Source organism: Monodelphis domestica, chromosome 7, assembly GCF_027887165.1.
Source record: "Monodelphis domestica isolate mMonDom1 chromosome 7, mMonDom1.pri, whole genome shotgun sequence".
Lineage (NCBI taxonomy): Eukaryota > Metazoa > Chordata > Mammalia > Didelphimorphia > Didelphidae > Monodelphis > Monodelphis domestica.
This window is the reverse complement of record NC_077233.1, coordinates 179,817,922-179,839,801: the sequence shown is the minus strand read 5'-3', so window position 1 is coordinate 179,839,801 and position 21,880 is coordinate 179,817,922. Positions and strand designations below refer to the sequence as shown.

Here is a 21,880-nt window from a genome sequence, read left to right as displayed (position 1 = left end):
AAACCAGGAGCCAGGAGCAATGGATTAGAACTATATATACTGAAGTAGACAACACTTTGTTACCTTGTCTTCTCTTTTTCAAAGTAGTCCCCTCTTTGGCTCTCTCCCACGGTTCCTATGGCTTTCCAAGTGTCTTGAAGAGAGGGGCTTCATGTACTAAGAATGTCTTTCTGTTTTCATGAAAGGGCTCATTCTAGTGGAAGTCTGTGTGTGTATGTGTTGGGGGACAAGGTATCCTAGAGGCAGGGGTGTCCGGAAAGGCAGATTGAGTAGGATAGACACAGAAGAGAGGGAGAGGGAGGCAGAAAGGGAAGGGAGGAGACAAGACAGACAAATCTTGTTGGCTACATAGAGTTCAGTTCATCAATAAACCTTTATTCAATGCCTACTATTAGCCAAGCTCTGGTGCTTGGAAAACAGAAAAAGAAAGGAAACAGTTTTGCCTTTTTGGAGCTTACATTCTCTTGAAAGAAACAACATGTATATTATATATAGGTATATCAGAGAGAGAGAGAGACAGAGACAGAGAGAGACAAAGACAGAAAGAGAGAGAGACAGAGAGAGAGACAGAGACAGAGAGAGACAAAGACAGAGAAAGAGAGACAGAGACAGAGAGACAGAGAGAGACAGAGAGAGAGGAAGAAGAAGGAGGAGGAGGAGGAAGAGGAGGACAGACACTAGCAGTTTGGGGGATAGGAGACAGGAAAAGCCTGATGAGCTAGGGGATTCTTAAATTGAGCTTTGAAGGAGACTTGGGATTCTGAGAGGTGCTGGTGGAAAGGGAGCCAGTTTCAAGTACGGGGCCAGAAAATACGTAGGTTTGGAGGTTGTAGGTAGAGTGACTGGCCATATAAGAAGACTAGTTTGATTGGGCTATAGGAATTGTTGAAGGGACTGATGTTTATGAGGCTAGAAAGGTAGGTTGGGGCCAGGTTGTTCAGGACTTTAAAAATCAAACAGGAGTTTATTTTTTATTTTAGAGGTAATAGGGATTCACTTGAGTTTATCAATCTGGGGAAGTGACATAGTCAGAGCAGTGCTTTAAGAAACTTTGAAGGGTAGCTAGGTGGCTCAGTGGACGACAGAGAGCCAGGCCTGGAGATGGGAAGGGGGTAGGTTTAGCTCCCGTCTCAGACACTACTTAGCTGTGTGACCCTGGGCAAGTCATTTAACCCCATTGCCTAATCCTTTCCACTCTTTTGCTTTGGAATCAATACCTAATATGGATTCTAAGACAGAAGGAAAGGAAGAAACAAACTTTGACAGCTTTATGGAGAGTGTATTAGAGATAGGGATGCAAGTTAGAACTTCAGTAGTCCACTGATTCAGGGGGAAAGGAGCTGGAAATTGCTCATTAACTGCCGTTTTAACCAGATTCTTAAAGATCACTTCCACCAGCTGGCAGGCTCAGTGGATAGAGCCCTGGTCTAAAGTCTGGAAGAACTGAGTTCAAATCCAGCCTTGAGACACTAGCTATGTGACCCTAGGCAAATCAGTTTAACTGTTTGCCTCAGTTTCCTTAACTGTAAAATGGGGATAATAGCACAGCAGCTATTGTGCAGGGTTGTTGGGAGGATCAAATGAGATCATATTTGTAATCAAGGGTTTAGCTCAGTGCTTGGAACATGGTAGACACTTAATAAATGCACATTCCCATTCCTTCTCTTCCCTCTACGCCTCTAATAAATTCTCCTAGAGGTCTGGTCCACTAAACTTTTAGAGAAGGACAATTGATAGACTGAGGTACTTCAAAGTTGGGAGAAAAGGGTTCTTTCTATTTGGAGTCATAGTATAGGAGAAATAAGGTTTCCTTTGTTTCCTAGCCTTGCCTTTCTCTACCCTCTGTCTTAACTCCAAACCAACTAACTTATTCTTAAGTAACTTGAATTTGGATATTAAGGAAGGAAACATTTTAGGAGCCTTTAGCTTTCTTTGGACTGTTCTGCAACACTATAACTCTCCTCTTCAACCCCTCCTTCTTTGCTGTTCCTGTCCCAACTATTTGTAACAGCTGGATCTTTTCTGTTTTATAACTGTGTAGCCTAGTCTACATCTTGGTGCCCCAGATAACTCTCTGAGATTATAAATTGCAGAATGGTTGCCCAACACCAATGATATCATGGATTGGCACCCCTAAAAATGCTGAGGCTACATTCAAGTATACATGTGCAACAGGGTTGTCTCGTGTCATTTTCCTGCCTTTGTACAAGCTACTTTCTTTGTTCCACCTTGGAGGAGGCAGGGTTGAGGTTTGGGAAAGGAGGGAAGCCTGTTTTAGTTCTACTCTGACCTTTCCCAGGCTATAACCAGGTTGGGGAATTTGCTTTCAGGCTTGGTACTCAGCAGGTCCCTGGGGCCTAGGTTTCTTGGCAGCATTCTGGGCTCTGTCCTTCTAACTTTAGCAAAAAGAATAGCCCAGTTTTTTGTCTTCTCATTCTAGATGTCTATATTTTTTGTGTTTCTTTGGTCCCTAGGGTGGTTTCAGTCCAAAATATAACACCTTGGGGTCAGACCCTGCTGGGATTAGGTTCACAGACCTGGCCCTCCAACCCCATTTTGTATCCTAGTGAGTATGGGAAATTCCTATAATTTCCCAGAATGTTCAGGTACAAGAGGTAATATAAGCTAGTCCTCTCCAAGCCAAAGAAGCTTTAAAATCCCAAACAGGAGTTTATATTTGATCTTAGAGGTAATATGGAATCTGGAGTTTATTGTGAAGGTAAATGACATATTTGTCATTTGTAGGGAAATCCCTTTGGGTAGTATATGGAGGCTAGATTAGAATGGGGAGAGCCTTGAGGACAGGGAGACCACACTAGGGAAATCTTCAGTTCAGAGAAAGAAGAGGCAGCAAGGGAGCTCTCCATGACCCTTGAACTGCCATTGCAGTTGGGATGCCAAAGGAAGATCACCAGATTTTCTGGGCTCTGGAAGGGGATCTTTCTCTTTCCAGTGTGGCTGGCAGAGCTAGCCTATCAGGTATACTTATTCGTGGGGCTTAGAGGGAAGGTCTTCATGGAGAACATTTTGAACTCTAGACCAAATTGACCCCAATCGTGCAGAAAAAGTGGTGGGGACAACTGAGGGCTAGATGAGTGTATTCCCCTTGCAAATGGTTGGTTAAGCCAGACGGTAAGATGTTGGAGCTCACCACCTTAAGGAGTCTATGAAGAAATGGCTCTAATTACAACTCTTAAGGCAGCAGAAGGGACAAGTTCCAAGTCATATGATGGGAGCCTTCATATCTGATCCGAGATCTAGATCTGAGCCTACTCAGGGATGCAGTGGAGAAATCAAAACACTGGCAGCCAGGAGACATAAGTTCCAGCCATAGGCTCAAAGGATTCTAGATAGAGAACCCGAAGGAATTTTGGAGGTGCTTCCAGGTCTGTAATTAACCAGCTTTGTGCCTTCCCTTTGGCAAATTACTTAACGTCCCTCTCAGTTTCTTGTCTTGATTATGGGATACTCCTACCTGTCCCACCTGACTCATGGGTTGTCATGAGGATGTAATGAAGAAATATACACACAGACACAACATATATGCACGTATGCATGTATGCATTGAGAGCTATAAGAATAGAAAGGATTCCGAGACCAAATAACTAGAGCTGGGAGATTCTGCATTGAGGACAGCACAATGACATTTTTCCCAAGTCTGAGAGAATAAGGTCCTGGACCTTAATAAGGGTATCTTGCACTTTCTTTTTTCAAAAAAGTTGAGAGATTCCTGTTGCTTTTATATAACGCATACACAGAATGCCCCCTTGTAACAAAAATTAAAAAGTTAAATTTTACAGTTAAAATGACTGGTATCTGTGACTTTTTTCCACCTGTACTCTCCCTGCCCGGATCCCCCTTTCTTTCTTTGTACTATTACCTCCTTGAGAAGTAGGTCTGGTTTTTGTTTCATATTCTTTTTTCCCTTCTATCCTAGCACAAATAGTGGGCATTTTAATAAAAGCCTGTTGTATATTCCTTAATCAGGGTTTGACTATCTTTTAGTGCTGTTTTCATTTATTATTATTTTAGCACAGTCTTTGAGCTTCAAAAAAAAAGCTTTCAAATGCACTAAATTTTTTTGGGGGGGGAGCAAGACTTTGGGAGCCCCTGTATGTGATATTCCTGGTTTTGTTGTTTTCATTTTACAGTTATTTACCACAAGTTTTCCCAAGTTTCTCTGAATTCAGTATTTTCATCATCTCTTTTAGTGGCCTAATACTCTGTGGAAGTCTCTTCCTCCCAGACCCAAATGATGTTCCCAGAGCTGACAGCCAGGTAGCAGGTGCCATTAAGCATAATGTAATTTCTTTGTTTATGTCTTTTTAATCCATTTATATCTCCTAATACTTTTCTGGCCTTTATCCCCATCCATCTCCCCTGATATCCACTAGTCCCAAATAGAGGCCCCTGAGGATATGTGTGTAGGAGAAAAAACTCAAGGGGACACAGTAAAAAGCCAAACACAAGGAATTAGGCATGGGTTATTCAAATGAACTGAGGCTATGCTTTGTTTTAAAACTCTTAGACTGGGATTAGAACCCAGGTAGGAAGCACATTTTGTTGGAAAGAGCACTGGAGATGAAAGAGAGATTCTGGGTTTCTTCTCTAAAACATTCCAGAATGACTGTGAGGTGATTAATTTCACTTTATTAAGTCTCAGTTTCTTCATTCAAAAAATGGGATTAATAGATAAATTCTCAGGTTTATAGAGTTGCTTTGTTGAAAGCCCCCCCTAAATCTTAAACTTCCATATAAATGCAATTTGTTATAATTATTAATTCATTCAAATCTTGACCTGCCTTTGTTAACCCAGACAGATTAAGGCCATTTTTTTCCCTCCAGAAGTCCCTCAGGCTCTCCACATATTTGTTAATGGTTCCCAAAGGCAGTACGAAATTTAATAGGGCTAAAAATTATTTATTCTCCACTTAAGTTAGAATCCCTTTTTTCAAAAGTCCTTTATTGATTATGATTTTTATTATGCTGTGCTCAGTAAAGGGTGCTTAATATTTCTGCATCAGTTTATGGAATTTTATGCCCCTAAACACTGTCAGTTTTTGCAAAGGTGCTATGCACAGGTGGGAAACATGTACATTCCTTTCTGTTCACATTCAGTAATCACCAAGGACCCATAGTACCTAACTTTTAAAATGCTATTCATGTCTTTAACTTTCTTGTTTATTTTTTGTTAAATTTATTTAGGTCAAAGAGGAAATACTTTGAGGACTTCAACTCTTAGTTTTGCTGTTTATTTCTTACTGTCCTTGGATTAACTTTTACTTTAAGTATTTACATATTCCTGATACTTAGGTATGCCATTCAGTGCATATGTATCAAGTATATTGATATTATTTCATTTTCTATGGTATTTTTAAGCATAATGTAATTTCTGCTTATATATTTTAATCATGTCTATTTTTACTGTTGCCTTGTCTGAGAGAATGATTTCTACACTTATTTTGAGTTCACCTGAAGCTTAATGAATTCTACTTTATTTTAAATATGTATGAATATTTATTTGTTTTAAATGTTTCTTGTAAACAAAACATCATTGGATTCTGCTTTCTGATCATTTCTTCTATCTCGTTGCTTTGTGGGTAAATTCATCCCATTCATATTCACAGTAGGATTATTGGTTGTTGATTTCCTTTCATCACATCCTCTAGAGATTTTTCCTTTTTTGCCCACTGTTTCCTTTACAGATCAGAGTGTAGTAAAAGAGAAGGAAGCTAATCAGTGCTAGTGAACTGTAATTGAAGTGATTTTTTTTTGGTTGTTATTGTCTTTTTATCTCTTTTCCTCACTCAGAACTCTGGTCTATGGTTCTGGGGTTCCCCCCCCCCCTTTTTGATCACCTACCATCCAGAGTTGATTTGTTTTGCTTATAACTATTTCCTCTAGGATTTTGCCTGCTTTCTTAAACCCTTCTTTGTCCTTTCCTGACCTTACTTCTTCCCTTGATTAGTTTATGTTACTACATTAATTTCTCCATGTGTACACATTTATTCATGCCATCTTTGTCCATTTCACATAAGATTGAAATTCATAGAGATGCCCTTTCCTATCTCGTCTTCTCTGCGAGCTCTTCTTATACACCCCAATTGTGAGACATCATAAGTTCTAAACACTTTTCTTTTTGTTTTAGTGTTATTTCTTTTTCTGTACCTTTTCTTTCCTCTCAAGACCATCAGGACAGAACAAAATTACTCCCAATTCTTTCTCTGTTTTGTTTAATTTCCTCTATGAGCCTTGAACACAGGATTTTGAAGGGATAATGGTTTATTCTGCTGTTAGAATATAACTAATTCATAATAGTTTAGACATTTCTAGTTGCTCAGATGCTTGATTACTTGTTCACTTGAGCTTATCCTAACAGTCATAGTGGCATACTTATACTAGTACTGGAGCCTCCTGGCTATCTTTTTGTGCAGTCCTGGGATGTATGAAGCAACTTACTAACATTTCTTTTTGGATTTCAAGATCACTATTCAATCTAGTTGTTTTTGATCACTGCTGAAGTATATATGAAAGAAATGTGCTCCTCTACAGCCTTTCTTGCATCCATTTTAACCAAAAGTTTCTCTAGAGTGCTTTCCAAAATGCCATTGTTCATTTCTGGTTTTTGGAGTTTGCCTGGGGAGGGGAGGCTCTCATCAGCTATTCTACCAAAGAAAATTAGTTTGTTGTGATTAAAGAATATCATTGGGGCCTAGAAAACTTTATCTTCAGATTTGGCTTGGTGATGTGGTAATCATTAGGATTGAGGGACTCAATAACTACTTCTGAAACTGCTGTGTAAGAAGTAGTGGAAGGGCAGGGGTGAAGACTGGAAACCTTAAGGAAACAAAATGAACTGGTCAGTTTTGGGACTGGGCAGAGGGCCCAAAGATAGGGGATGAAAGGCCAGTGAACCCTAGACTAGCTTGTAAAGAGCTGGGAAGCCTGAGAGGGGCTATTTTGGGGCTTAAATTACACCTACTGATTAAAACAAAAAACAATTTCCTAGGAATTTCGAGTGCAAAGGGAAGAGGGGGAGCTGCTTCTGGCCTTGGAGGAATGAAGTCTTAGTGCTTTCTGGGATGTTCCCCTCCCTGTAACCAATTCCCTTCAGAATCTGCTCTTGAGGGCCTCTGGGCTTTAAGCTTTGTTGCTAATTAGAGCAGCAGTAATTATGTACCCTGGAGGGAAACAGGGACTTCTGCCCTAGGGAGCTACAAGATACCAGGATGTAGCCTACCCTCCTTATTTTACAAGTGAGGAAATGGGGTCTTAGACAAGTGAAATTTGCCCAAAATGAGCCAGTTAATTCAGTCATTATATAAATATTTTTTCCCTAGGTTTAAGACAGGATATTGTCCAAAGATTTGCAATCTAATTTGGGAAACAAAATACCTACTTACAAGGAAAACATAACCATTGTCACCAGGAAGTAGGTGGTCCGGGATAAATTCTGGTACAAGATAGTAAGAGCTGTAGGGGTTCTGAGAAGGGATCTTAGGAGCACAGATTTAGAACTGAAAGAGAATTTATGCCAATTAATTCAATTCTCTTTTTTTTCCAAATGAAGATACTAAGGCTCAAGAGTTCACTGTGGGCTAGAATGGTCAGAAACATTTTCATTTAAGTGGGACTTGTTCTTATTGGACAGATTGTTAGGCTGGAGCGAGGGGAATGCTTAAGAGATGGTTGAGGAAGCTCTTGCTCAAGAAAGCTCTTATTATTCAAAATTGAACCCTAAGGATTCTGACTCTGCTCCCTACCTTCCTCAAACCTAAGGTCCTCAACCTTTCTTAAAAGGGGGGGTCTTCAGAGAAGAGGAAGGTGATAAGTGTGTGTCCACAGGAGCTGATATTTTTTTTTGTTGTTATTTAAGCCACATGGGACATTTTTCCAGGGTAGTTTAAGTAGAGCACTGGAAATATATGAATGTAATGCAGAATTATTATTGAGCAAGAAATGACCAAAGAGGAATTCAGAGAAATATAAGGTTCATATGAATTGATGCAATAGGACATTAGCAGAACTCTATTTGTAATTATTATAATGTTAATGAAAAGAGCACTTAAAGGAAGCTAAACTGAGTAATTCTAATAAACAGTCTTAGTCCTGGGAACCAGATGATGAAATATACTTCCCTTTTCTTATCAAAGAAATGAGTGACTGACTACAAGGGCAGAATGTTGCATCCATGATCAGCTGTAGTAATTGGTATTGGCTACTTTTGCTTGAGTTTTCCTGTGTTACAAGGAAGGGTTAAATTCAAGGGGGTAGGGTCTTTTTTTTTTTGGTAAAAAATTAATTAATTTAGAATATTTTCTCATGGTTCCATGATTCATGTTCTTTCTCTCTCCTCCTCCCATCCTCCTCCCATAGCCAGTGCTCAGTTCCATGGGATTTTACATGTATCCTTGTTCAAAACCTATTTCTATCTTATTAATATTTTTGTAGAGTGATCACTTAAAGTCAACATCCCCAGTCATATCCCCATCTAACCACATGATCAATTATATGGTTTTCTTCTATGTTTCTGCTCCCACAGTTCTTTCTCTGGATGTGGATAGCATTATTATATAAGTCCCTCATGTCCTGGATCATTGCTTTGCGATTGTGCCATACTGTATCAATCTCTGTGTATAATGTTCTCCTGGTTCTGTTCCTTTCATTTGGCATCAATTCCTGGAGGTCGTTCTAGTTCACATGGAATTCCTCCAGTTCATTATTACTTTCAGCACAGTAGTATTCTATCACCATCAGATACCACAATTTGTTCAGCCATTCCCCAATAGATAGATACCCCCTCATTTTCCAGTTTTTTGCCACCCCACCACAAAGAGTGTGGCTATGAATATTTTTGTACATGTATTTTTCTCTATTATCTCTTTTGGGGTATAAACCCAGCAGTGGTATGGCTGGATCAAAGGACAGGCAATCTTTTAAAGCCCTTTGGACATAATTCCAAATTGCCTTCCAGAATGGTTGAATCAATTCACAACTCTACCAGCAGTGTATTTTGCCATATCCCCTCCAATATTTATTTTTAATTTATTTTTATTAAATATTATTTATTTATTAAATAAAATGTTTATTATATTTTATTTATTATTTACTTTTCTTTGCTGCCATATTGGAAAATCTGCTAGGTGTGAGGTGGTACCTCAGAGTTGTTTTGATTTGCCTTTCTCTAATTCTGAGAGATTTAGAACACTTTTTCATGTGTTTATTGATAGTTTTGATTTCTTTATCTGAAAACTGCCTACCCATGTCCCTTGCCCATTTATTAATTGGGGAATGGCTTGATCTTTTGTACAATTGATTTAGCTCCTTATGAATTTGAGAAATTAGACCTTTGTCAGAGGTTTTTGTTATAAAGATTTCCCTCAATTTGTTGCTTCCCTTCTAATTTTGATTGCTTTGGTTTTGTTTGTACAAAATCTTTTTAATTTAATGTAATCAAAATTATTCATTTTACATTTTATAATATTCTTTTTATCTTGTTTGGTCTTAAATTCTTGCCTTTCCCATAAATCTGACAGGTATACTATTCTATGTTCACCTAATTTACTTATTGTTTCCTTTTTTCTTTTTTTTGTTTCCTTCTTTATATTTAAGTCATTTATCCATTCTGAATTTATCTTGGTATAGGGTAGGAGGGATTGATCTAATCTAATCTCTCCTGTACTGTTTTCTAATTCTCCCAGCAGTTTTTGTCAAATAGTGGGTTCTTGTCCCAAAAGCTGGGATCTTTGGGTTTATTGAACACTATCTTGCTAAGGTCATTTACTCCAAGTCTATTCCATTGATCCACCTTTCTGTCTCTTAGCCAGTACCATATTGTTTTGATAACCACTGCTTTATAGTACAGTTTAAGATCTATTACTGCTAGACCTCCTTCCTTCACATTTTTTTTCATTAGTTCCCTTAATATTTTTGATCTTCTGTTATTCCAAATGAACTTTGTTATGATTTTTTTCTAATTCAATAAAAAAGTTTCTCGGTAGTTTGATAGATATGGCACTGAATAAGTAAATTAATTTGGGTAGGATTGTAATTTTTATTATATTAGCTCATTGGGGTAGGCTTTTTTTTTTGTATAGAATAGATTAAGGATGGAGAGTAATATCCAGACTGATATAAAAAAGAAAAGGCCTCAATGACGCTTTAAAAATATTAAAAAAAATTTTTTTAACCCTTCCCTTCTTAGAATCAATTCTGTGTATTGGTTTCAAGGCAGAAATGTGGTAAGGGTGAGGCAGTGAAGGTTAAGTGATTTGTTCAGGGTCACACAGCTAGGAAGTGTCTCGAGTCCAGATTGAACCTAGGACTTCCTGCCTCTAGATCTGACTCTCAAATCCACTGAGCCACCTAGCTGTTCCCCAAAACAAATGTTTTTAAATAGACCTAGACATAGAAGATTTGGCTTTAAGTCATACTGACTGTATCGCAACAGGCAAATCACTTAATCTTGCCGATACTCGGTTTGTTCATCTCTAAAATGGGAGAAATGATGCTGTCAAACTTAAATAGAAGTGATTGCATTTTTATTTATTGTGTTAACCATTTCCCTTTTATCTTTTAATCAGGTTGGGGACTAAACCACACATGTGTTTGAGGCCTCTTTTTTAAAGGATTATTTTGAGCAAAGCACTTTGTAAACTTAAAAGTGCTACATACATGTGAGTTTTAAGTTCTATTCATCTTATAAGGCCTAGCTAAACCTTTTTGGTAAACCTTTTTGGACCATCCTGGCCAGCCCACAGTGTAACATTCTCCCCTACACCAGAAGAACATTTCCTGTTTATACCATTTATTTGGCTCTTACCACACAAGACTTTGTGGCATGTTTTGTTTTGACTTGTATTTAGTTTGAATGCTTCCTTTGTGTTTATGAGACTGAGTAGCCCCTTCTCATTACACCTCAGTGTCCTCATCTGTCAGGTCCCTTTTCTTGTTAGATTTTGTGATCCTACAATCAATGTCTTACTTCCCCGCCAAGTTCCTTGAGGGTAGGAGTCCCATCTTATATTCTTTGGCTGTCAGGAAGAATTTGGCATCCTGTTCCACTATGTATGCTTGTTAAGAAGGTAATTGATGCGGGTGTTTTTGCTCATGTATGTTTGGATCTCAACTTTATCCACTCTCACCTCCACATCCAATCTTTTTTTTTCCTTTTCTTCAAAATACAGTATATATTTTTTCAGTTCCGAATTCTTTCTCTTCCTCTTTCCTCACTCAACAAGAAGCCAAGAAAAATAAAATCCATCACAAACATGTATAGACTTTCAATGTCCATATTATCCATACTCTAAGGCAGGGAGAAGCAATAAAAAACATAGGAGAAAATGTTTCAGGCTGATCTGATCTGGGTCCATCAGCTCTCTCTCTGGAGGTGGATTTTTAGGTTTTTTAAAAATTTATTCACTATGTTACAAGATATACTTAGTCAAGAGGATGTTTTGTCATGAGTGCTTTGGAATGATAGTTGGTCATTGTGTTGATTATCTTTACAATATTGTTACTGTAAAAAATTATGTTCCTGGTGTTCTGTTCACTGCACTTTACAGTGGTTCATAGTGGTCTTCCCAGGTTTTTCTGAAACCATTCCCTTCATCATTTTTTACAGCATAATAGTATTTCATCACTTTTATACCCCATAACCTTTTCAGCTATTTCTGAAGTGATAAGCATTTCCTCAATTTCTGATTCTTTGCTACCTCTAAAAGATCTGCTATAAACATTTTTATACATATAGATCCTTTTTCTTTTTCTTTGGTCTCTGTGGGCTGTAGTGCATACCTATTTTCCCACATCCTCTCCAGCATTTGTCATTTTCCATTTTTGTCATTTCAGCTAATCTGATGGGGTGTGATGGGGGGGGGCACAGATTTGTTTTAATTTGCATTTCTCTTAGTGATTAAGAGCATTCTTTTTGTTATGGCTTTTGATGATTCTAGTACTTCATATTCTTTCTGGAGTCCTGTGTACAAACTCCTTGAGAATGTCTAGAAGAGTGTCCTTGCCCTGCCCGCCCCCCCCTTCAGCCCAAAAGGAGAAATTATCCTGGAGCCAAAAATAGAGAAAACAGAGGCAGGAAAGCCTAACTGGGAAATGATATGGAAAAAATACTTAGACTTGAAATGATATCATTTGAAATTTATTCCTTTGGGCCCTAAAACCTTTGAATCCCCTTGAAAAAATATCTGTGCCTTATTTAGTTATCAATAATGACTCACTTTTACATAGACTAAATAGTTTTCATCACTATGTGTGTTTCCAAGTGACAGGCAGGACAAATATTTTTAGCTTCTTTTTGTGAATAGCCACATAGCTTGGAAGTGTGGCAAAAGAGAAATGGAAACTCCTGGGTTGAGAAGAAAAAATGTTGAGGGAGAAATCCCGGAGCTTTGATTTCTGAGGTGGAATGGGGTGCAGGCCATCTAGTTTAAGCTGTTCCTGAAAAAGAATCTTTCCTGTAACATCTCAGACACACACCTCCAATGATGGGGAACTCACTACTTCTCAAGAGGACCCATTCCACTTTCTAGAACTCAGATTGCTAATCAGTTGTTTTTTCTAATATTGAGCCAAAGTCTGACCTTGCCATGAATAGCCATTGCTGGATGCTAAACAAAACAAGTCTTAATTTCTTCTCTTCCTTGGGATAATCAAGTAAGTCACCAAACATTAAGTAAGCACCTTGCTCTGTAGAAGCCGCTTTGCTACTGACGGGAATACAAAGGCAGGCAAAAACAGTCCTTGCTCCCCAGGAGTTTATGGCTTAATGGGGGAGACAACCTGGAGGCAAGATAGAGACAGGATCTTTGGCCATGGAGAACTTCCTGTCCATTAGATATTAAATATTCTCCATAAAATCTAGAGTGCATGTGAAACTATAGCTGGCCTTCTTTTAAGAGGCAGTAAAATAGAGTAAATAGAGCTTTGTCTTCTCTGTTTTCACTTAGGAAATGCTAGGGGCACAGTGGATGGAGTGCTGGATTAGGGAAATGGAAACAACTGAGCTTGAATTCTGCCGGATGAAATTAACTAGCAGGGTGTGACCATGGCCAAGTTACTTAGGCTCTCTCTGTCTTAATTTTCTCATCTGGAAAGTAAGGATTGTAGTGTTTACTGTACTCCAATTGCATTGTGGCTTTAAAGGGCTGTTGCCTCTATGAGTAGCACGATAAATTCCGAGATGGGGTGATCTTGGCTTCAAGTTCACAACATTTCCATTCCAGGAACAAGTTCCTGTTAATGGGTGAGATCAGATCAAGAATCATTTCTCTACCTTTAAAAAAGAACACTAAACCCTTACCTTCTCTCTCAGAATCAATATTTAAATATTGATTCGAAGGCAGAAAAAGGGGTAAGGGCCAGGCAGTTGTGGTTAAATGACTTACCCAGGGTCACATAGCTACAAGATCTCCTGTCCCTTTCTTTATCCACTTTGCTACCTAGTTGCCTGCTATCTATCTACCGTTTGATGAATTAATTTATTACAGAGGGAAATCAAGACTTCACCTTCTCTGATTTTGAAAAAGAAAACACACAGCTTTAGGTAAGCCAAGTGTCTCATAATAAATATCCCTCCCCAGAACTTAATTTCCTTATGGAGATAGGAGAGCCTTGAGGGCAGGGACTATATGTCTTTGTCCTCCTTTGCATTTTTAGCACTTAGCATAGTGTCTGGTACATAGTAATCTTCTATAATAAATACTTGTTGGCTGACTGACTAAACAACCTTTGCTGCCTGGAAGCCCTCATTAGAGAGACTGACATTTAATTGGGAAGAAATGCTGAACTGGTAATCAGGAGGCTTTAGCTGTATTTCTGACTCATTTTTAATCTTTTATTATTAATTTTAATACCCTTACCTTCTGTCTTAGACTAGATACTAAGTCTTGGTTCCAAGGCAGAAGGGCTGTAAGGGTTAAGTAAGATCAGTGAGGGTCAAGTACTCGCATCATACCCAGCAAATGGACAATCTTGCCTTAGTCTGAAAATTTTCAGCTGGGAAGACTCACCATTGTTAGAGGTAGACCATTCCAGCTTTATCTTTTTTAAAATTTTATTTATTTATTTTTTTAAACCTTTATCTTCCATCTTGGAATCAATACTTCCAAGGCAGAAGAGCAGTAAATGCTAGGAAATGGGGGTTAAGTGACTTGCCCGGGGTCACACAGATGGGAAGTATCTGAGGCCAGATTTGAACCCAAGACCCTCTCATCTCTAGGCCTGCCTCTCAATCCACTGAGCTACCCAGCTTCCCCCATTCCAACTTTTAGATAGCTCTACTTGTTAGGAAATTGCCCCTTGTATTAAGCCTCACCTTTTAGCACCTTCCAACCATAAGCAGAGCCAAGCAGAGCAAGTCTCAGTAAGAGTCTCCTCTTCAAAATCCCAAATATGGTTATGATGTCCTTATTCAGTCTTCTGTTCTCCAGGCTAAACCTCCTCAGTTCCTTTAGCTCTTCCTCATATGGCATGAATCTGAGGCCCATCACTGTGCTTGTTGCCTTCCTGTAGACCTGATTCAGCTTATCAATATCCTTTCTAAAATGGGCTCAGAATGTGTGAACAAGACATTCCAGATGTGGCCTGCCTACAGCAGAATGCAGAGGAAGGGCGCCTGCTTTTCCTGGACATGATCGTTCTCAGGGCAGTCTACAATTTCCTTTAAGATTTTTTAGGTTACCGTATTGCACAGTTGGGGGAGATTTTTGTTAACTCTTATTGCATGATGACTTAGTGTTTTTCTAAAAAGTCTGAATTAGTTTACAGTCAAGCCAATATTGAATTTTGATGACTTTTGTTCTTTGTCAATCTAGAGGAATTCTGCTGGTATATCTGAGTTGGTTTGCATTTCTTTGGTGATTAGATATTTTAAACCTTTTTTTTTCTCGTGGTTGTAAATTCACATTTCATAGGATCATTGATTTAGAGCTTAAAGGGACCCTAAAAGGCCCCTTCGGTTTACAGATGAGGAAACTGACGCACGGAGGTTGGAATGACTTACCCAAGATCACAAAGGTAATATGTAGTAATAAGTAGCTAAACCAGTTTCAAAACCAGGTCCTTTTCCCAGCCTGCATTCTTTCCACTCCACCACATTGGCTTTTCGTTCTCCTACTTTTCCCTGTGGAGTTCTGGATTCATGGACTCTGGAGTTAGAATAGGTGCCACATACGTCCCTTGCTGATCTCTTTCCCTCTTCCTCTTTATATGGACCAAGACCACAGTTATCAAAGTCAAGGGAAGCTGGTTAGGCCACTTCCTCTCCACCCCTTTCTCCTTTGACTCCTCCCTTTCCGGCCAAATGGACTGTGGTCTCCAGGAGAGGTTGGGGGAGGCAGCTGCCCTTGGGTTTGGGGACTTCAGGCCCATATTTCAGGAGGGGTGATGGGAAAGGGCAAAAGGAAAGGAGAAACTTGGGAGCTACTGCTATTTTTTGCCTACTTCACAGTAGTGGTCGTTTACCTAGACTGGATGAATTGCCTTCCCTACTAGAGATGAGGCTGTGGGACTCTGGGGAATCCCCCTTCCCCCCAACCCCACCTCTCTGGGTGGTGTTTCCTTCCTGTGAAGTTGAGGCCCTCCTTTTGGCTTCCTTGAGTTTACTAGTCTGAACATTGGGGTCACCAAAGGCTATTCTTTTTCTGTTTAGATTCCAGAGAGGCAGTCTGGGAGAGTAGAGATTGGATGATGAGGCTGGAGACCTGCACTCTACTCTTAATCCTGTCATTAAGGGGCACCTTGGGCATATCCCTTTGACCTCTTTGGAGACCTCAGTTTCCTCACGTGTAAAATGAGGGGCCAGGACCAGATGGTCTCTAAGGTTCCTCTCAGCTCCAACAGCCTGTGTGTCTCTTGGGAAGGCAGAGGCAGGCTGGGAGAAGCAAGACCCATTGTTCTCTGCTTTTAGCACCAGTTTTCTTCCCTAAGTGGGTGGGGCAGGACAAATCCTGGTCAAGGTTACCCAGATTCTATCTTTTGTTTTTTGGTTTTGTAAAATCATTCTCCTCTGCAGCAAAATAATGAGAAGGTTTTTTGTTTTTTTTCAGTCATTAGGAAGATCTACTACTTACCACCTTAAAGAAGGACCTTGGATAAAGTTGGTCCCAGGGAGTTCCTGTTTCCTCCTCTGTAAAATGAGAAGGGAATAGAGGACTTCTAAGGTCCTTTAAAAAAATTATTGTATTTGTTTTTGTTGTTTTATATTTTATTATTGTATTTACTATTCATTTAAGAATTTATTTTCTTTTCCTCCCAGCACTACCTTCCACTTTGAAAGGAAATAAGGAAAACTTTTGTAACAGACATGCGTAATCAAGCAAAACAAATTCTCACACTGTGTCCAAATATGTTAAGTCTCCTTCTTTATCCTGTGCCCAACACCTCTCAGTCAGGAAGTGGGTAACCGCAATCTAGGTCAGTTCCAGTCCTCTCTGTCTCAGGGGAGGATAAGAAGTGGATGAGAAAGGGACACGGGACAAGTACCAGGATGTAAACATCCTGAAGATGGATGAGCACTTCACAGCCACGGGCATGATTAGGGGAAGGAAGGTAGCATTTGAGGTGAGATGGCTTTGGGATTGCTGTGAAGGGGGGCTGTGGAGAGAAATACCTTCCAGATACAGAGAAAACACTTGAATCGAGGTCCAGATGTGTTTATGGAACTGTTGGACCCGTTAGGAGGAGCCCAGAGTATCTGTGGGAATCCTTTGTATGGATGGCCTTATGTAATGGAAATTCCTTGAGGGCAAAGAATATTTTTGTCTACCTTCGTATCTCCAGCACTTAGCACCGTGCCTGGCATATAGTAAGTGCTTAATAAATGTTTCTTGATGGACTGAATCGTAGAAAACCTTGAATGCTTAATTGATGCCTGGTGAAAGGAGAGGTTTGGACTCCCGCTAGTGGGTAATGGGAGCCATTATTATGAATGGCAGTAGTAATAACAACTCACAGAAGCCCTTTGGAAACATGAAACACTAAATATGTGTATGTGTATATATGTATGTATGTATATATGTAAATAGAGAGGCATCTGGGCCTGGAGTCGAGAAGACCGGACATTTCCTAGCTGTGTGACTCACTTAACCCTGTTTGCCTCAGTTTCCTTATTTGTCAAATGGAGAAGGAAAGGGTAAGGGCAAACCACATCAGTATCTTTGCCAAGAAAACCCCACATGGGGTCATGAAGAGTCAGACACGGCCAAAAAGGCTGGACAACAGCAAACATATATGTGTATGTGCACATAAATATAACACGATACACACACATATACACCCCATATATAGTGTATGGTACCCGAGACATATAGCGTGTTTCCAGTGTTTTCCCTGCACAGTCGCCCTCTGAAGCAGCTGGTACGAGAAGGGACCCCCTTCCCTCTCACACGCGAGCGTGCTGTGGCGTGGAGAGGTTAGGGCAGTGATTTGCTCGGGGCCACACATAGGGGAAGTGCCAGAGACCCCGAGCAGAGGGAGCGAGACAATCAGGGCTGGGATGGAGCAGAATTTCTGTGGCAGAGTGAAGGATGAATGAGGGAAGGAAAGAACAGAGAGAGTTAGGACTTCGCCTAGGAGAGCAGTGACAAGGACCGGAGATGTGTCAGTGAGAGGAGAAAGGAGGTTGACAGATGTGGGAGAGATTGCCAGATGAGAGATAGGATGGGGCAACCCAAAAAGCATTTGGACAGAGGGTTGAATGTCAGGGCATGAGTCAAGCATGACTCTCTCTGGGGTGCTGAAAGCCTGTGTGATGAGCAGGTTGGTGATGCCATCAGCAGAAACAGGGAAGTCAGGTCTGGGAAGAGGAAGAGAAGCAGTTTGGGATGTGCCCGCCTTCTCTGGGGGTTGTCCCCATGGCACCAGAGCTCATTGTTCCTCCCTCCCTCAGCACTTTATACACCCCGTGCTTTTGGCATTGTTCTTCCCTGGATTCCTGCCTCTCTCACTGCCTCTGCTAGACGGTGAACTCAGCATCCCAGTGTCAGAATTTAGAAGGAAGCCCAGAGGCCGTCTAGTCTAGCCCATCGCTGAGCAAGGATCTCCCATCTCCATTATATCCAGCAAGTGGTAATTCAGCTTTGATCTCTAAGGGCAGAATCGGTTTTATGTGATCCTTCCTAAGTTTTTGCTGAGAGGCTGATCCAGTACTTTGGTGTCAGGGTTGTCAACTCAAGAATAAACTACCATATGCTAATGTGTCTTGAGGGCAATTTTCATTTCAACCCCAAATATGGTTCTCTAGTGGCAGAATTTTATGTATTTATGGCAGCTGGGTGGGGGAAAGAGATTGTGTGTGTGTGTGTGAGTGAGAGAGAGGAGAGAGAGAGAGAAAGAGAGAGAGAGAGAGAGAGAGAGAGAGAGAGAGGGAGGGAGGGAGGGAGGGAGAAGGAGGGAAGGAGAGGGAGAGAGAAGGAGAGAGAGAGGGAGAGAGAGAGAGAGAAGGAGGAGGAGGAGAGAGGGAGAGGGGGGAGACAGAGAGACAGACAGATTGGGGGGGAGAAAGAGACAGACAGATGGGGAAGAGAGAGAAAAAGGGAGACACACAGACAGTGGGGAGACAGAGAGAGACAGATGGGTAAGAGAGAGAAAAAGGGAGACACAGACGGGGGAGACAGAGAGAGACAGCTAGGCAGATGGGAGGGAGAGATAGAGAAAAGGAGACACACAGACAGAGGGGGAGACAGAGACAGACAGACGGGGAAGAGAGAGGGGGAGAGAAAGAGGGGGGAAGGAGAGAGAACATCTCCATGCCTCTCATGACATGTAAATTAATGTAAACCTGCCTTTGTTTGCTTTACATAAGGTATAAATGACTCTTGTATAACTCCATCTCTGCGGTTCATGAGACTTGTTTGTACTGACAATCTGCCAAGGAGCTGCTAGAATCTCAGAACTCTCCTTTTCTCTCCTCAGGTAAATTATGTCAGCAGAACCTCCCAAACCACCGAAGGCCCCCACCCATCCGGCCTCTCTCCGTCTACCTGATGGTGCCCGGGAAAGGAACCGTTCACCATCTCCTATGAGAGGGTACCTCATCCCTAGCCCTTTGCCAACCCGACGGACTAGGACCTTTTCAGCGTGAGTACCGAGAAAAAGAGAAGGGGAGTAAAGGCTGGAGACTCCTTATAGAAAAGGCAATTGGCTGAGGGCAAAACGACCAACCTAATGTGCTGCCCTGGGATTTTGGAGTCAGGACATTAAAAACATGAAGATATTGTGTTGCTTCTCTGTGAGGTGGGATGAGAAAAGAGGGATTGACAAGGCATCAGGTGACTCAGTTCTAACTTGGCTCCAGCCCTACTAGATGTATGATCTTCATTAATTCAGCACCCCTTTGGGCCTCTGTAAAATAGTGATAAAAATGCCTACCTTGCTCACTCCACAGAATGGCTACCAGATGTTTGCTGTGTAAACATAGAGGATAATTCTTGTTAAAGCCTAGTGTTTTGTTGTGCTTTGTAAGCCTGGATTAGTTAGGAGTTGGTGGTGGTTTGGGGGAGGAGTACATTGAGTGTGATCACAAAATGTCCATGCTGGAAAAGAACTTCATTATATTTTAACTTTTTTATTTTTTGCTATTCTAAAGTTTTAAATGTTTCAATTTTTTTTCAAAGGCCTTTATTTTCTCCCTCCCATTTCTCCCACTGAACAATATAAAAAAGAAAATGAAAGCTCTAACAACATACCCTACTCAGTCAAAACAATTGGCTGTGCTCAAAATTGTCTGTCTCCTGCCTTTTAAGTAACTGGCCTTTCTGCTAGGGTCCTCTGGAGTTTTGTGGTTTGTCACTGCTTTGGTCAGAGCTCTAAAATTGTTTGAAGTTGTTTTTCTCGATAATGTTCTTGTCCTTGTAGAACGACCTGGTTGTGCTCCCTTCACTTTGTATCATTTCTTAGAGGTTTTCTCTGTTGCCTCTGAAGTTGTCCATTTGGAAGAGAACTTTATAGACATCTAGTTTGATCCTTTCATAGATCCAGAATCGATATCCTGAGATTAATTCACTTGCACAAGGTCACACAGGATCAGAGTGAGGGCTAGAAACTCTCTCTTCTGACATCCCACGTCGTCATTTGTGCTTTTCAGCATTCCAGCCTGCTTTCTAGGCACACGACCCCAGGAATTGGGTGGATGGGTCCAGTTCTGTAATGAGAGCCTTTATCGACACAGTTTATGTGACAGTGTCTCCAGAGAACCCAGGCCCTGGCGAGAGAGTACCTGAAGTTACTCTGATCCCTCTCCCTCGTAGAACCCTGATGTCTGGGCCCCGTGGGAACAAGAGGGTGTTGCAATCACATCATTCTCCCTCTGCCCACATTCAGGACTGTTCGAGCATCTGAGGGACCCATCTACAAGGGGGTCTGTAAGTGCTTTTGCCGTTCCAAGGGGCATGGCTTCATTACACCAGCAGATGGTGGCCCTGACATCTTCCTTCATATCTCTGAGTAAGTAAGTGGCCAGGAGGTAGATATGAGATGTGGGCAGCCAAGCATGTGTGTATGGTGGTTGGGGAGAGGAGAGAAGAGTTTCACGTTGTCTCAATGAGTATTTGGGCTTTATCCTGAATCGGGGATTTGACAGGCCAAACTGGTACAGCTCATGGTAAATGGGCATGTTTGAGCAAGGCCTACAAGGAGATGTAATTTTTTCTTAAAGGTAGTTAGTTGAAGGAGGGTTGGGTGGTGTGGGGTGCATGGAAGGGAGTTTGAGAGGAGAAAAGAGCAAAGTGGAGGACAGAGAATGCATGTACATGCTTACGCATGTGTACTTGAGGAAGATGGGAGGGAGGGCTCCCACCAGCCAGTGGGCAATGAGGGCATTCCCAGAAATGCCTTCCCACCTCCCTCCATTCCCTCTGTAATCACAGAGGGGCTCTGTACCCTTGTCCCAAAGAACAAAGAGGGAATACCCATTCCCTGCAAGGACTGGTTCTAAGCTGGGCATTTGGGTTCCTTTCTGTAGAAGGGAAGATGCCTTGCAGTGAGATTACACCAAAACCAGGGTATTTGTGCCATATTTTTCTTTTGGATCAGACCTAGGCTGGCTTGCCTAGGGTCACACAGCCTTTTGATATTGGAAGCGGGACTTGGAATTCAGGTCTTCCTGGCTCTGGCCAACTGTCCCTTCTTGACTTTATTGCTTCTCCGAGTCATACACATGCACACCTATGTAGATAATCACATTCCATGTAATGGGAGAAGGTCCTGCAGATGAACTCTGCTTCACAGAATAGTCATGATCCAAAAAAAAACATTTATTCTTTTTTTTTGTTATCGTTTAAACCGGGTTCTGCTCTCCATGCATAAGGAGAACTCAATGACAACGTAAACAATCACCTCCTTCTTGTCCAGTTTAAAAGTCTTTTTTTACTCTGTTGTGTCTGTGTAACTCAGGGCTCACACGTATAAATCTGAGATGTGAAATCCATAGACTACATTGTAAATCGTCTTATTTTATTAGTCATAGTTCATAATTAGGCCCTAGGGATGGGCTAAATGATTTAATCCTGTCCCTTGCTCTGATGGGCCTTTTCACATCTAGGTTCTCTAAAAATTAAATTAATCATCAATAATAAAAATATTATAAGAGATTTATTAATGATCATTAAAAGTAAAGGAATGAAAAGGTAACAAAAATAAAAAAAAACATGTGCCCATGTCTAATCAGCCTGTTCAAAAATCCCTGCTTATCACCACAGTCGCCAACAGGAAGCAAAAAGATCGGGGTCAGCAACACCACTGCCTAATATCCCCTGACTACAGGATGTACATAACAACAGGAAGTCAGTGGGCTCCTGGGAAATGTAGTTTTTAGGGTAACAGATTTTCTAATTATACATTTCCCTGTTATGAGAAAAGGGAAAAGCCC

At 40.9% G+C, this 21,880-nt stretch overlaps 1 protein-coding gene across 10 annotated transcripts in view; it reads left to right on the top strand.

Annotated features, from left to right (window-relative positions):
* CARHSP1 (calcium regulated heat stable protein 1) overlaps positions 1 to 21,880 on the top strand; it is a 28,157-nt gene that overhangs the window by 4,480 nt on the left and 1,797 nt on the right. For 4 of the 10 annotated variants that reach the window (XM_056806132.1, XM_001367025.4, XM_007498671.3 and 1 more), the window contains exons 2-3: positions 18,928 to 19,092; positions 20,335 to 20,457. In XM_056806132.1, the coding sequence (XP_056662110.1) occupies positions 18,935 to 19,092; positions 20,335 to 20,457 (281 nt within the window). In that variant the 5' untranslated portion in view covers positions 18,928 to 18,934. Of the gene's footprint in view, positions 1 to 4,211; positions 4,303 to 13,507; positions 13,559 to 17,904; positions 18,082 to 18,927; positions 19,093 to 20,334; positions 20,458 to 21,880 lie in introns of those variants that run through there. The other 6 variants (XM_007498668.3, XM_007498670.3, XM_007498666.3 and 3 more) reach the window with 4 other exon arrangements.